We start from the raw sequence: 13,806 nt of genomic DNA on the forward strand, positions 1-13,806 counted from the left end.
AAAAATACTCTCAACAGTTGGGCTGGTCCTATGGAATAACTTATAAACACTTGTCAGTTATGAGGGTACATGCAAGAGATCCTTATTTTCAAGCTTTCCCCTTGATTTCATGTCCAGAGCATAACATTTTCTTTTTGTCTTTTTCCCCCTCAAGGGGTGCTACATCCATTGTGTACAGATGCAAACAGAAGGGGACCCAGAAGCCTTATGCTCTCAAAGTGTTAAAGAAAACAGTAAGTTTATTTCATTATATAACAGCATCTTTAAGGGATCTGTGACCTGGAGAAGTCAGGAACCCTAATTCACAGGACAAAGAGGTCAGAGAATTGCTGTGTGCAGCTAACTCATTTGAATCTTTATTATGAGAGTGTAGCCAAATCTGTTGTTTTCTGATGGAAACTGTGTGCCTCTTTGAAAGCAACTGGATCTCAGATTGGATGTGGTTGTTGGGGATAAGTGTGGTAAGAAAAAGCATTTAGAGCTGGGAGATAGAACTTGCTTTGTATACCAGTCAAATTTTCAGATATATCTGTGTGCGTGCATGCGTGTGTGTGTGTGTGTGTGTGTGTGTGTGTGTGTGTGTGTGTTTTATATGTATATAAAATCTCCAATCACAGTTTTATATACTAGAAAATCTTGCTGTTTAAAAATACCTAAGTGAAATACAAATAGAAGTATTTGTGAAAGGAGTCATCAGCTTCTAAGTTGATTTTCAAATGTTGGGTTTGTTTTGGTAGAGTGCAACCAGACTAATGTTATTGTTTCAGGGACTGAGCCTGCTCATTTAAGAAGTCTCTATTTGAAGAAGGAGGAAGGATTGTGTTTTCTTATTGCTTCTTCTTGCCATATACTTGTAGATGAGCTGAGGGGGCAAAGGTACTTAGGCTCATCTCTAATGTGTATGAAATGCAGCAGGTGAGAGTTCATGATACAAATGGCAGCATCTAACACTACCTCATGGTAGTTTCTGCACCCCGGGGAGTATTTGTCACTTTAATGCCCTACTGGCACTCTCTGTCCCTAGGGAATTTCCCCTTACAAAACCACAAGAACACACATTCTTCCTTTCTCAAATTCTATGTGAACACATATGTGAAATTTATATACTTCTGAAAACCCAGCTGTAAAGTATGCTGAGGAGAGAAATATAAATTTTGTAGTCAAGTAATACCTCTTTTAGGCCAAGGGATTTTTTTTCTAAAGTCAGCTTAATATCACCAGCTGTTTATGTATATTGTCTGGCACAGGGAAATTTTAGAATCTCATATAACGAAGAAGAGAATAATGGCATGGGATTTTTTTCTATTGAGAAGTAGAATGACATTTTGAAATAATCTGTTAGAATTTAAAGTCACAGCAAAATAACAAAGAGTCTAATTGAAAAATAATTTAATAATTTAAATGGCAGTAGCTGCTATAAACCCTATATTCTGGATTTCCTACCTGGTGTAGGCAATGATTTAAGGTATTCCAGAATGTAGAGGAATCTTCTGATTGGTAAGTTTTGGAATTTTCTCTTAAATCAATTTCTTAGAGTCATAACATTTATTTGAATTAGGATTATTAAAATTTTATGAAATGAACTTCCTATTAAATATCTGCTTTCTATGAAAATAAGTTGGCATGCTCTAGCAGTGGTCACACAAGAGATGTTTCTGGACTTGGCTATCTTCTTTCCTGCTGGTTAAAAAAAATTGTCAGTAAAATTTGTAAGTGGTTATTTTATTTTCGTAGTTGAGGAAACTCTGAAAAGGATTCGCCGTATGAATGTCTAGGAAAAGAAACACTCAAAACTGACATCAGAGTGCTCAGAATCCCAAAAGACAGAGGGCTGGTTTAGAAAATATTGGATTATGTAAAAAATCTTTGAATGAATTGGAATAAGGGACAGGCGAAGACATTTGGTGAGTTTGTGACTCATTCATTGGGAAACTAAAGCTCTGGTTTGCCCTTGCTGTCTTCTCTTCTCCACCTCTGTTGTGGAAACATCTTCCCTAGAAGACAGGCAGGAAGAAAATGTGGATGGGAACCAAGTGTCAGATTGAGCTGCAGAGCAGTGCTAGAAGGCAGATGTTGTCAAACACAGTTATTGCTGTGCCAAATGGAATAAGAGAAAATCCCCTGGGGAAACCCAAGTTTTGAACGTCAATTGGGTGGAATCTCCAGCATTGTCTCCTAGAATAAACTATTCACAGAGATGTGTAAACAAGAGAAATAGTAGGCAAAATCTCAGAAAGCAATTGCCTCCAGTGTTTAATTTCATATAGGTCATGAAGATACAACTTCCTTATCTAAATGAAATAAATGAATGAAGCCTAAGAATCTATTTAGAGAAGAAAAGCAATGCAGGGAAAATAAAGTATTTTCCTAGTGAATTCAGTTAAAGATCTCTTTCAGGGCAAAGGGGGCTTTAGGGGCGCCTGGGTGGCTCAGTCAGTTAAGTGTCTGACTTTGGCTTAGGTCATGATCTCACGGTTCGTGAGTTCAAGCCCTGCATCAGGCTCTGTGCTGATAGCTCAGAGCCCAGAGCCTGCTTTGGATTCTGTGTCTCCCTCTCTCTCTGCCACTCACCTGCTCGTGTGTTTTCTCTCTCTCTCTCTCTCTCTCTCTCTCTCTCTCTCTCTCTCAAAAATAAATAAACATTAAAACAAAAGAAAAAAGAAAAGGGGGCTTTAGAAAACTTGAATTATTTATGTAATCTATTTATTAGATTGAGCCACATGAAACTGCCTCTTTTAATCATTTTTTTTACCTACAAAAATGGTAATTTTAAGGCACTTGCGGGGCTCAGTTGGTTGAGCATCCAACTGTTGATTTTGGTTCAGGTCATGATCCCAGGGTCATAGGATTGAGCCCCGTGTTGGGCTCAGCTCTGAGTGTGGATCCTGCTTAAGGTTCTCTCTCTCTCTCTCTCTCTCTCTCTCTCTCTCTCTCTCTCTCTCTTTCTCTCTCTCTTTCTTCCCACCCCTTTGCCCCTACCCCCTCTAAAATTAAAAAAAAATTTTTTTAATGGTAATTTTATGTGGTTCAACTAATAACTTTGGGACCACTATACTGCTTCACTTGTAAGTTCCTCAGGTCCTCATTTTACGACTGGACATAAACCTAAAAGGTCTGAAAGATTGTCTGTCTGCTTATCTATCATCTATTATCAGCCAGCTGTGAGAATTTCCTGGATGTGGTGTAATAAACTGCCCCAAACTGGAAGGCTTAAAAGAATGGAAATTTGTTCTCTTAGAGTTTGGAGGCCAGAAGTCTGAAGTCAAGGTTTTGGCAGGGTTGACTCTTGGTGAGGGCACTGAGGGAGAACCTGTTCCATGCCTCTCTCCTTGCTTCTGGTGACAGAAGCCTGACTTGCAGATGTGTCACTCTAATCTCTGTCTCCGTTGGTACATGGCCATCTTCCCCCTATGTGCCATCTCATCTTCCCTCTGTGCATTGTCTGTGTTCAAATTGTCCTCTTACAATGACACCATCCCTACTGGATTAGAAGTTGGCCCTGCTCCACTATGACATCATCCTACATTAACTACTTACATCTACAACAACCCACTTTCCAAATCAAGTCACTTTCAGAAGTGCTGGTGGTTAGGACTAAAACATGTCTTTTTTTGGGGGGGGCACGTTTGTGCCCATTATATGATCTATAAGAGAACACTTCTAAGGTGAATTTCAAAATATGCCATTCAATATTTTATCTGAAGATGAGTGAAACTTATTATCACATTCAAGAAAGTTTAATAAACCTAAGAAAACTTACCCAGGTTATAGGTGATTAAATTCACATATGAACATTTTTAAGTCCAAGAAAGATTTCCCATCTCTTTTACAGTTAATTATTTGATGACAATTATCCTCTCTCCTAGGATCTGTTTAAATACTTTTTCAGGACCCAAGTTTATTTTATGGCAATATTATGTACTTTTCTCGCAGCTTAATATTTGGGGGAGGATTTAGTTTACATTGGCAATAAGAGACTTACTCCCAATTCATCACTGAGAATCTATTAGGCACTCACATGTCTGAGTGATAGACAACAACTCTAATTTACCTATAGGAAGACAGACTAAAACACCAGCCCTTCTGGAGAAATCCATATCTCTTTGGTGGTCAGGTACAGGACAGACTTAATACTGATAATAAACCTAAAGTGAATTGTTGTGTTTAGGCCATTGGGTATTTTAACAAATAAAATATCTTTATGGGAAATAAACATATAATAAAAATATTTTAATTACCATATATTTTATATATGGATATAATACCATGCACTTTATATATAGATAACTACATTTCTTAGAATTAGTATACATTAAAATACATATCGAGGTGCCTGGGCGGCTCAGTCAGTTGAGTGTCCAATTTCAGCTCAGGTCATGATCTCGCAGCTCATGAGTTCAAGCCCCACATAGGGCTCTGTGCTGACAGCTCAGAGCCTGGAGCCTGCTTCAGATTCTGTATCTCCCTCTATCTCTGCCCCTCCCCCACTTGTGTCCTATCTTTCTCTCTCTCTCAAATAAATACAAACATTAAAAAATTTAAAAAAACACGTATCAACCAAGGTAATAATGTCTGCAACTTACTTTCAAATAGTTAAACAATAAAAAAGTATGTGTGAGTATGTGTGTGTGCATAAGGGGAAAGAAAATATGGAAAAATCAACAATTACTGAATTTAGGACAGTATTTCATGCTGGTATTTCAGCATTTTAGTATATATGAAAATTGTCATACCAAAAATTTGGGTTAAAACATACTTCAACATTGAGGTCCTATTTTTCATACCTTAGCATTTCTTCTGGCCATTCAAAAAGCATTTCTAAATCACGCAGTTTCTAATTGTTATGATAAACATCAGTGACTGGCACTGAAGTGCCAGAAAACAGAAAATTATAGTCAAATCAACTTTGTACCTGGACATTTCCAGAAACAATATCCATTCATCTCATTCATTATAATTCATCTCAGTCATTATAATGATAAAGCTTTGGGGACAGTAAGAGGAAACAAGAGAGGGAAATGAATTAAAAGGCTTTTGTGGTCATGCCTTTGTTTAATTTTTTTTCCACTTAGAATTAATGGTCCTTGTACTGAAGTAGTCATCAAATCTCTAGGAGTGGCATCCATACTTACCTCTTAAGAAAAAGGTAGCCTGTTTTGTAAATTTTTTATTTTGAAACAGTTACAGGTTCGCAGGCAGTGCCATATCTTATTGCCCATAAGTACTTCATTACCTTGCATGTAAGAACTAATTGATTGGCAGATATCAATGGGATTTTTACTGTGAACTTTGTAAAACATGAGTCAGTGGTGAAGGAAACAAGACTTTTTTTCCTTCATGCCTGAGCCCTTCATCATCTCCATTTTTTTGTGATATTTAGAAGAAATTGAAGTAGAGAAGAAAGATTTACTAAGCTACTTCCTCAGATTAACAACTTTGGGGCATTAAAGGATTCTGATAGATACAGCTATTAGGACAACCAGTGATTTACAGGGTAGAACCTTTTTACTGATATTACATGACTTTTGAATATGCTGAACTTAAAACTACATAAAATGAGAAAAATAGATTCAAAAAAGTGTCAAAATTTGAACAGATTAAGCAGATGGAACCTTCAGTTTGGACTGAATTTTGCTGAGTTGAAAGGAATCACAACTTTTGAAGAATGGCATAGTGATAATGTAGTTACTATTTCAGGAGAGAGTCACATGCTTTACCTTTCTTCCTTAGGAGTACATCCCTGAGGGTATATCTAAATAGTGGCACTTCAGCCCTATCAATATGGCTTATATTCAAGAGCTGATTAAGATTTAAGAAAATTATGCTCCCCAATCATTTATAGTGTCCCCGGAATTTTAGGGACAAATATTTGAATTCTAGAATTCAGGTGAGATTTCCAACTGTGTGGCTCAGCTCTTAGTAGAGATTGCATTCATCTTACTGTAAAATCCATGCCCTTTCATGAAATACCCAGTACTGAGTCTAAGAATTAATCTCAGCCTATAAATTCAGAATTTATGACTTTGAGAGCCAATCTCAGCATGTCAGTTCAGAATGCGTAAGTATTCTGACTTTCCTTAAGAATGGCTCGGCAGCTGCGGGTTGTTATTATGGGCTCTGGAGCCAGACGGATGGAGTTCAAGATCATATCTGCCAATTACTGCTTGTGTGACTTTACAAAAAATTATACAAATCTCTCAATCTTAGTTTCTTCATCTGTAAAATGGCTTTAAGAACATCTAACTCACGGTGTTTTCTAGTGAAGATTAAAATGAGAATTTGTGTAAAATATTTCTCAACACCCAGGAAACTTGTAATAAATGGGAACATTATTCTTATTATTAATTATAATGAGTCCACACAGATATTTTATATTATGATGGTACCACTTCATTCTATCCAATTCTAATGTTCTCATCAGTTTCATTTAAAACTGAGCACTAAGCAGTACCAGACATCCTGTGCAATACTGTATGAATAAGATTAATTATATTGTTTTTGGAGTGTTTTTAAAATTTCTGGTGAAAAGGGGTATATATGTTACTACCATTATCAATCAAATTGAACATGACACTAAATAAATATTTCTGATCCTATGACCTACTTCAACAAGTCTAGGATGTTTGTGATTGCTAGATTTAGCATGCTTTCAATCTTAGGGCTCTATCCTGGTTCTTACCATTGGAGCAATGTGACTAGATCTACAATGAAGAAGCTGTTCCAGGTTTGAGTTTTGTCATATTTTAGTTATTATAATGTAAAATTACCTATACATTTCTGTAAAGGTTTTTGTTGAATAATTTAATTTACTAGAGAATGCCTTTATCTTTTAAAAATTTTTTGTAAGTGTGAAAAGAAGAAAGAGGCCTGTTACTGTCTTCTCATTTAGTTGAAGAACCACACATTGTGATTTGCTAATCATTCTGTGAGTTAGTTTTTAATCTCTATTCATTTTTCCTTATATTCTTATGAGTTAACTATTGGAGTATATAAATATGTTGCGGGAGAATTTGAAAGGTTGCTCTAGATTAAACTGTAAAATATACACAGGCCTCCTCCCCAATTTTTGGTAGGTGAATCTTCAGGACATCTTCATTGCAGGAGATTTCTGTGTTCCTCCATTCTAAAATAGAGTTAATACCATTTATGCCACTGGATAAACTGAAGATTACCTGTTCTTGTCTCTTTCTACCTGGCCTTGGGGAACACACAAAACTGACCATGGGCCATTCATATTCCATTTGTTATGATGTACGTGAGAGAGATGTCTGGGTCAATCTGAGTTAAACATATGCATCTCTTAAATGTTGCCATAGCCACTTTTAACCACTCATGAATATCCTCTAAAAGTGAAGCAAGGTCACCTTTGGTCAGTGACGGAGAGGAAAATAATAAATCACTAGCTCAAATAGACTTTTTGGGCCCAATTGAGGTCTCCAAACACATTAATGAAAGTAACTTGCGGATAACAAGCTGTGTCAAGTGAAGTGAAACTTCTTTAAGCATTCTGTCAGTTGAAACCTATTGATTTTCATAGGAACTATTAAGCTAGGTTTCCTGGAATAGGAACAGGGATATTTCTATTCAGTTTGTGACAGGTAAATGTCTACAAGAGAAAAGAGGTAGTGGGTGGAATGTTAAAACCTTGGCCTGGTTTGTATGCTTTCCCATTCAGAGATTCACTTTGAAATCTGAACATTCTTGCAGAGAATTAGTTGTTGAAGTGTGATATGTTTTCTTTTTTGATAGAAACGCTGTGAGAATGTGTCTCAATTCAGCTTGCTTATCAGTCCTCTCATTATATTGAGCTCTCTTCAGGGTATTTTGTTGCCTTTTAAAAAACAAACACCATAATTCAGACAAGGAGCTGCAAAGGGTGGTGGGAGGTGAGAGAGAAGGAGAGACTGAGAATATAGGCACGTCCCCGTGTGCTGTTGCCTGAAAGAAAACACACTTTGCAGTGACGCCATCCACTCAGGCTATCACATTTAAGCCTCTAGTACTTTTATAAGTAGTGGGCGGCTGGATCTGAAGTGATCTTCTTCCTTTACGTGCAGTCTATGAAGCAGAAAAAAGAGATGCGTAACTAGCCGCAACAGAGGAAATCTTACAGGAAGAGCTTATGTTGCCATTCCATGGTAGAAGAAAGAGACTAGAAACTTCTCAGAGAGCTGAATCGGAAAGGCCTTGTAACCACAGGAAGGGTACTGGGAGCAGGGAAGTTGACAGAAGCCAAGGTCAGAAGATCAGAGCTGGGGACTGGTGCCCGATGGGCCACAATCAGAGAACTCAGAGGGCCGGCAGGAACACAGCCTACCAGCCTCAGAACAAACTTGGGATTTGTAGCTTGCAAAGAAGGGGAGAAGCTATAATATTAGTGTTAACAGGGGAAAACATTTCAATAAATTTTGATTTTTATATTTATAGTACCACATTGAATGATGGTCAAAGCCAACTAGACAATATAAAAAGAGAGGCGAGAAACAAGGCAAAAAAAAAAAAAAAAAAAAAGGATCAAGTCATAGAACTCCAAAACCATTAATCTGCTAAAAAAGAGGGAGTGAATGACTTTGTGCAGAGGATATTAGTTAGAAGGGATTCAAATAATTTTCAGTATTGAATTAGCTTTCAACTGCTTTTTTTTAAAGTAAGAATTCTCAAATCAACATATGCCACTTCAGTAGTTTTAACAGTAAAGGAGCATAATGCCAATAAGAATGGTGCCCACATTTAATTATTAAATATATTTGGCCCCTTTCACATGTTAACACAAAGTACCCCATGGGAGTATCTTACTTATGGAAGTTTTAGAAAAGAGATGTGTCCAAAGAACACAATAGCATATAGAACTTGAACCCAGGGCTTTTGAGTCCCAAATTTTGGTCCTTTCTATTTATACCAGCTAGATCCTGATAGAAGAAGGACCAAAAAAGGACCAAAAAATGGTAGGAATGATCATGGTCCAGATCTGAGACTGAAACTAGACGTTGCTAATCTGATAAAGGATGAAAAAGCCTTTGTTGACAGAGACACAGAGAAACTGCATGCATTTCTAAGTCATACTGTGAAACAAAGGCAAATAATACTCCCTATGTGCAGAGAACACAGGCAACATATTTATTTTCCAAATGCTGTTAAAAGCTTAGTTTGATGAGTCTCAGCACACAATATTCAGTAACAAATGAAAGAAGAATCACTGGAGAGTGTGTAATATACAGACCACATACCTTGCTTGGTGTGAATCTCTTTGCTCTTTGTCTTAATGGTAGATGGAATGCAGTGACCCGGGCTGTGGCTGTGTGTATGGAATTCTAGTTTCTTCTCTGCTGCAAGGATAAATTCATATTTATCTCTACCCCAGAAATCTGAAAAATGTATCAAATGGATTGTTATATCTACAGTGCCTCCTCCCACCCCTATCACAAAATACCAAATTGTCATTGGGAGAATTTTTTTTTTTCTGAGACTTTGGGATCAGAATAGTCTGGACTTATTTTTTCCATAATAACACGAGGACACATTTGAGTGTTGTGATCAACCCTGTGGAAAGGTGGGGCATACATAATAAAGTACTATACACTGTGAATGATTTTTTTTCATCGATAAAGCAGATCCAAGATTACCATCCTCACCTTTTAAATTGTGACATTTTTATAAAGGGAAATGTGGATGAGTGTCAGAATTTACCTACCACATTTATATCTGCAAAAAAAAATTGATATATCCTCTATTTCTATGACGATTAAAATTTTTCCTGAGACTGGTGCCACTGGATACGTGGGGTAAAGGTACTTAAAATTTCCAGTCCAAGATATCTTAGTTTTTTCTCATTTAAGACTCTCTTTTAGTTTAGAAGAGTTTCTTTAGGGTAAATGTTCAGTGTAAGTTTATCCGTCTCCAAGCTGTTTCTCCCTTGTCCTATTCTTTTGATGCTTTCTTAAGTACTCCATGGGAGCATGGTGTCTACAGCAAGGGTGAAGTAACCCATGCACCACCGCCATTACCAGCTGCTGGCACCACTGAACACCTGACTGGGTGAGGGCACCAGCAGCTGTAGACAGCTGGGGATACATCATAGGGTTGAATAATGGTCAGACAGTCAGGGACAGGACCAGACCAGCCAGGCAGCACAAAGTCAGAGATCAGCCCAGCCCATGAATCACAGGCCCCTTTCCACTGCCTTCTCTGAACCTGACAGTCCTGGAAGGTATCAGAGGGGGAGCAATGCTAGGACCATTATCATGGAATGTTGTGCATGTCTACCCAATTACTCGTGCATGGGACTTTTAAACACGGAGCCACTGGCCTGGAAGAGACTTAATGGGCGTACATGGAAGATGAGCACATCACTCTAAAGAAAAAGATGTTGAGAAGAACTGAGCTGACACACTTTAGCTTCCGATTTCTGGAAGCATTTGGTCTCTTTGGAAAAGCGAAGCTCTGGGGTTAACTCATGTTAAGATGTTTCTTCAGCAAGGGAGCCAAATCCAGAGACACAAACACTGCCCTGGAGCAACACCAACAATGGAATTTTTTTCAAACCTTAAATCATTAAGATTTCTACTCTCTATGGGGCATCTGGGTAGCTCAGTCGGTTAAGCATATTGGTTTCGGGTCAGGTCAGGATCTCACGGTTTTGTTGGTTCGAGCCCCACGTTGGCCTCCTCTGTGCTGACAGTGCAGAGCCTGCTTGGGATTCTCTATCTTCTCTTTCTGCCCTTCCCCACTTGCACTGTTTCTGTCTTGAAATAAATAAACTTTAAAATTTTTTTTAAAAAAAGACTTCTACTCTCTCTTTCTTTATGACCCCAGCCCCAGAGCATGATTATATTGCTTTTGGGGTCATTTAAAATCTTTTTTGTCAGTAACATATCCTTTTTTTTTTAAAAGGAAGTTTTTAGCATCCTTGAACAATATTTACGAGCATATTTGAAAGTCTTAATTATCTTAGAAAGAACAGTTAAGGAGCTAAAGCTTCTAAGAATGTCCCGGTATTCCCCTATTCAAAGCATACCCTCATAAGGAATTCAACCCCAAGATGTAACTGATGAGATTTAAAATACTAATGTTTATAAGAGTATTTTTTGTTTTCATTATTTGAGAGAGTACAAAGTCATCAACTTCTTAAATATCTAATTAGTCAGTTTTATAACCGATAGATGATCACTTGTTTTAGGATTAAATGGATAGCTCAGGGTCTCCAGGGTATACAGTGTTCTGCCCCACACTTCACATGGTTTGAGAATTGTGTACCTGAATCATTGCTGTCAAACTGAAAGAGATATAAAACCAAAACTGAGTTTTGTGTTTCCATCATTTTTTGGTACTTTTAAAAGTACTTTGAAAAGTACTGCCTTAGTCCTGAGAGGAAAATACATTGCAATCCAGGCCTCTCTAGAAACAAGAAAAATCCCAAATACAAAATCTAACAGCACACCTAAAGGAAATAGAAGCAGAACAGCAAAGACAGCCTAAGTCCAGCAGAAGAAGAGAAATAATAAAGATCACACCAGAAATAAACAATATAGAATCTAAAAAAACTGTAGAGCAGATCAACGAAACCAAGAGTTGGTTTTTTGAAAAAATAAACAAAATTGATAAACCTCTAGCCAGGCTTCTCAAAAAGAAAAGGGAGATGACCCAAATAGATAAAATCATGAATTAAAATGGAATTATTACAACCAATCCCTCAGAAATACAAGGAATTATCAGGGAATACTATGAAAAATCATATGCCAACAAACTGGACAACCTGGAAGAAATGGACAAATTCCTAAACACCCACACCCTTCCAAAACTCAATCAGGAAGAAATAGAAAGCTTGAACAGACCCATAACCAGCGAAGAAATTTAATCAGTCATCAAAAATCTCCCAACAAATAAGAGTCCAGGACCAGATGGCTTCCCAGGGGAGTTCTACCAGACGTTTAAAGCAGAGATAATACCTATCCTTCTCAAGCTATTCCAAAAAAGAAAGGGAAGGAAAACTTCCAGACTCATTCTATGAAGCCAGCATTACTTTGATTCCTAAACCAGACAGAGACCCAGTAAAAAAAGAGAATTCCAGGCCAATATCCCTGATGAATATGGATGCAAAAATTCGCAGTAAGATACTAGCAAATCAAATTCAACAGCATATAAAAAGAATTATTCACCATGATCAAGTGGGATTCATTTCTGGGATGCAGGGCTGGTTCAACATTCGCAAATCAATCAATGTGATACATCACATTAATAAAAGAAAGATAAGAACCATATGATCCTGTCAATCGATGCAGAAAAGGCCTTTGACAAAATTCAGCATCTTTCTTAATAAAAACCCTTGAGAAAGTCGGGATAGCAGGAACATACTTAAAGATCATAAAAGCCATTTATGAAAAGCCCACAGCTAATATCATCCTCAATGGGGAAAACCTGAGAGCTTTCTCCCTGAGATCAGGAACACGACAGGGATGTCCACTCTCACTGCTGTCGTTTAACATAGTGTTGGAAGTTCTAGCATCAGCAATCAGACAACAAAAGGAAATCAAAGGCATCAAAATTGGCAAAGATGAAGGTAAGCTTTCACTTTAGGCAGATGACATGATATTATACATGGAAAATCCGGTAGACTCCACCAAAAGTCTGCTAGAACTGATACCTGAATTTAGCAAAGTTGCAGGATACAAAATCAATGTACAGAAATCAGTTGCATTCTTATACACTAACAATGAAGCAACAGAAAGACAAATAAAGAAACTGATCCCATTCACAATTGTACCAAGAAGCATAAAATATCTAGGAATAAACCTAACCAAAGACGTAAAAGATCTGTATGCTGAAAACTATAGAAAGCTGATGAAGGAACTTGAAGAAGATATAAATAAATGGAAAAACATTCAGTGCTCATGGATTGGAAGAATAAATATTGTCAAAATGTCAATACTACCCAAAGCTATCTACACATTCAATGCAATCCCAATCAAAATTGCACTAGCATTCTTTTCGAAACTAGAACAAGCAATCCTAAAATTCATATGGAACCACAAAGGGCCTCAAATAGCCAAAGTAATTTTGAAGAAGAAGACCAAAGCAGGAGGCATCACAATCCCAGACTTTAGCCTCTACTACAAAGCTGTCATCATCAAGACAGCATGGTATTGGCACAAAAACAGACACATAGACCAATGGAATAGAATAGAAACCCCAGAACTAGATCCACAAACATATGGCCAACTAATCTTTGACAAAGCAGGAAAGAATATCCAATGGAAAAAAGTCTCTTTAACAAATGGTGCTGGGAGAACAGGACAGCAACATGCAGAAGATTGAAACTAGACCACTTTCTCACACCATTCACAAAAACAAACTCAAAATGGATAAAGGACCTGAATGTGAGACAGGAAATCATCAAAACCCTAGAGGAGAAAGCAGGAAAAGACCTCTCTGACCTCAGCCATAGCAATTTTTTACTTGACACATCCCCAAAGGCAAGGGAATTAAAAGCAAAAATGAACTACTGGGACCTTATGAAGATAAAAAGCTTCTGCACAGCAAAGGAAACAACCAACAAAACTAAAAGGCAACCAACGGAATGGGAAAAGATATTGGCAAATGACATATCGGACAAAGGGCTAGTATCCAAAATCTATAAAGAGCTCACCAAACTCCACACCCGAAAAACAAATAACCCAGTGAAGAAATGGGCAGAAAGCATGAATAGACACTTCTCTAAAGAAGACATCCGGATGGCCAACAGGCACATGAAAAGATGCTCAACATCGCTCCTCATCAGGGAAGTAGAAATCAAAACCACACTCAGATATC

The 13,806-nt window shown here is 37.5% G+C and overlaps 1 protein-coding gene across 1 annotated transcript in view; it reads left to right on the forward strand.

Moving 5' to 3' along the window:
* CAMK4 (calcium/calmodulin dependent protein kinase IV) overlaps positions 1-13,806 on the forward strand; it is a 215,853-nt gene that overhangs the window by 103,656 nt on the left and 98,391 nt on the right. The window contains exon 2 of the mRNA XM_047090178.1: positions 155-233. Within this exon, the coding sequence (XP_046946134.1) occupies positions 155-233 (79 nt within the window). The remainder of the gene's footprint in view (positions 1-154; positions 234-13,806) is intronic.

This window comes from Lynx rufus, unplaced genomic scaffold (assembly GCF_022079265.1).
Source record: "Lynx rufus isolate CCGP_SWC_20201006 ecotype Redwood Valley unplaced genomic scaffold, mLynRuf1.p SCAF_1, whole genome shotgun sequence".
Lineage (NCBI taxonomy): Eukaryota > Metazoa > Chordata > Mammalia > Carnivora > Felidae > Lynx > Lynx rufus.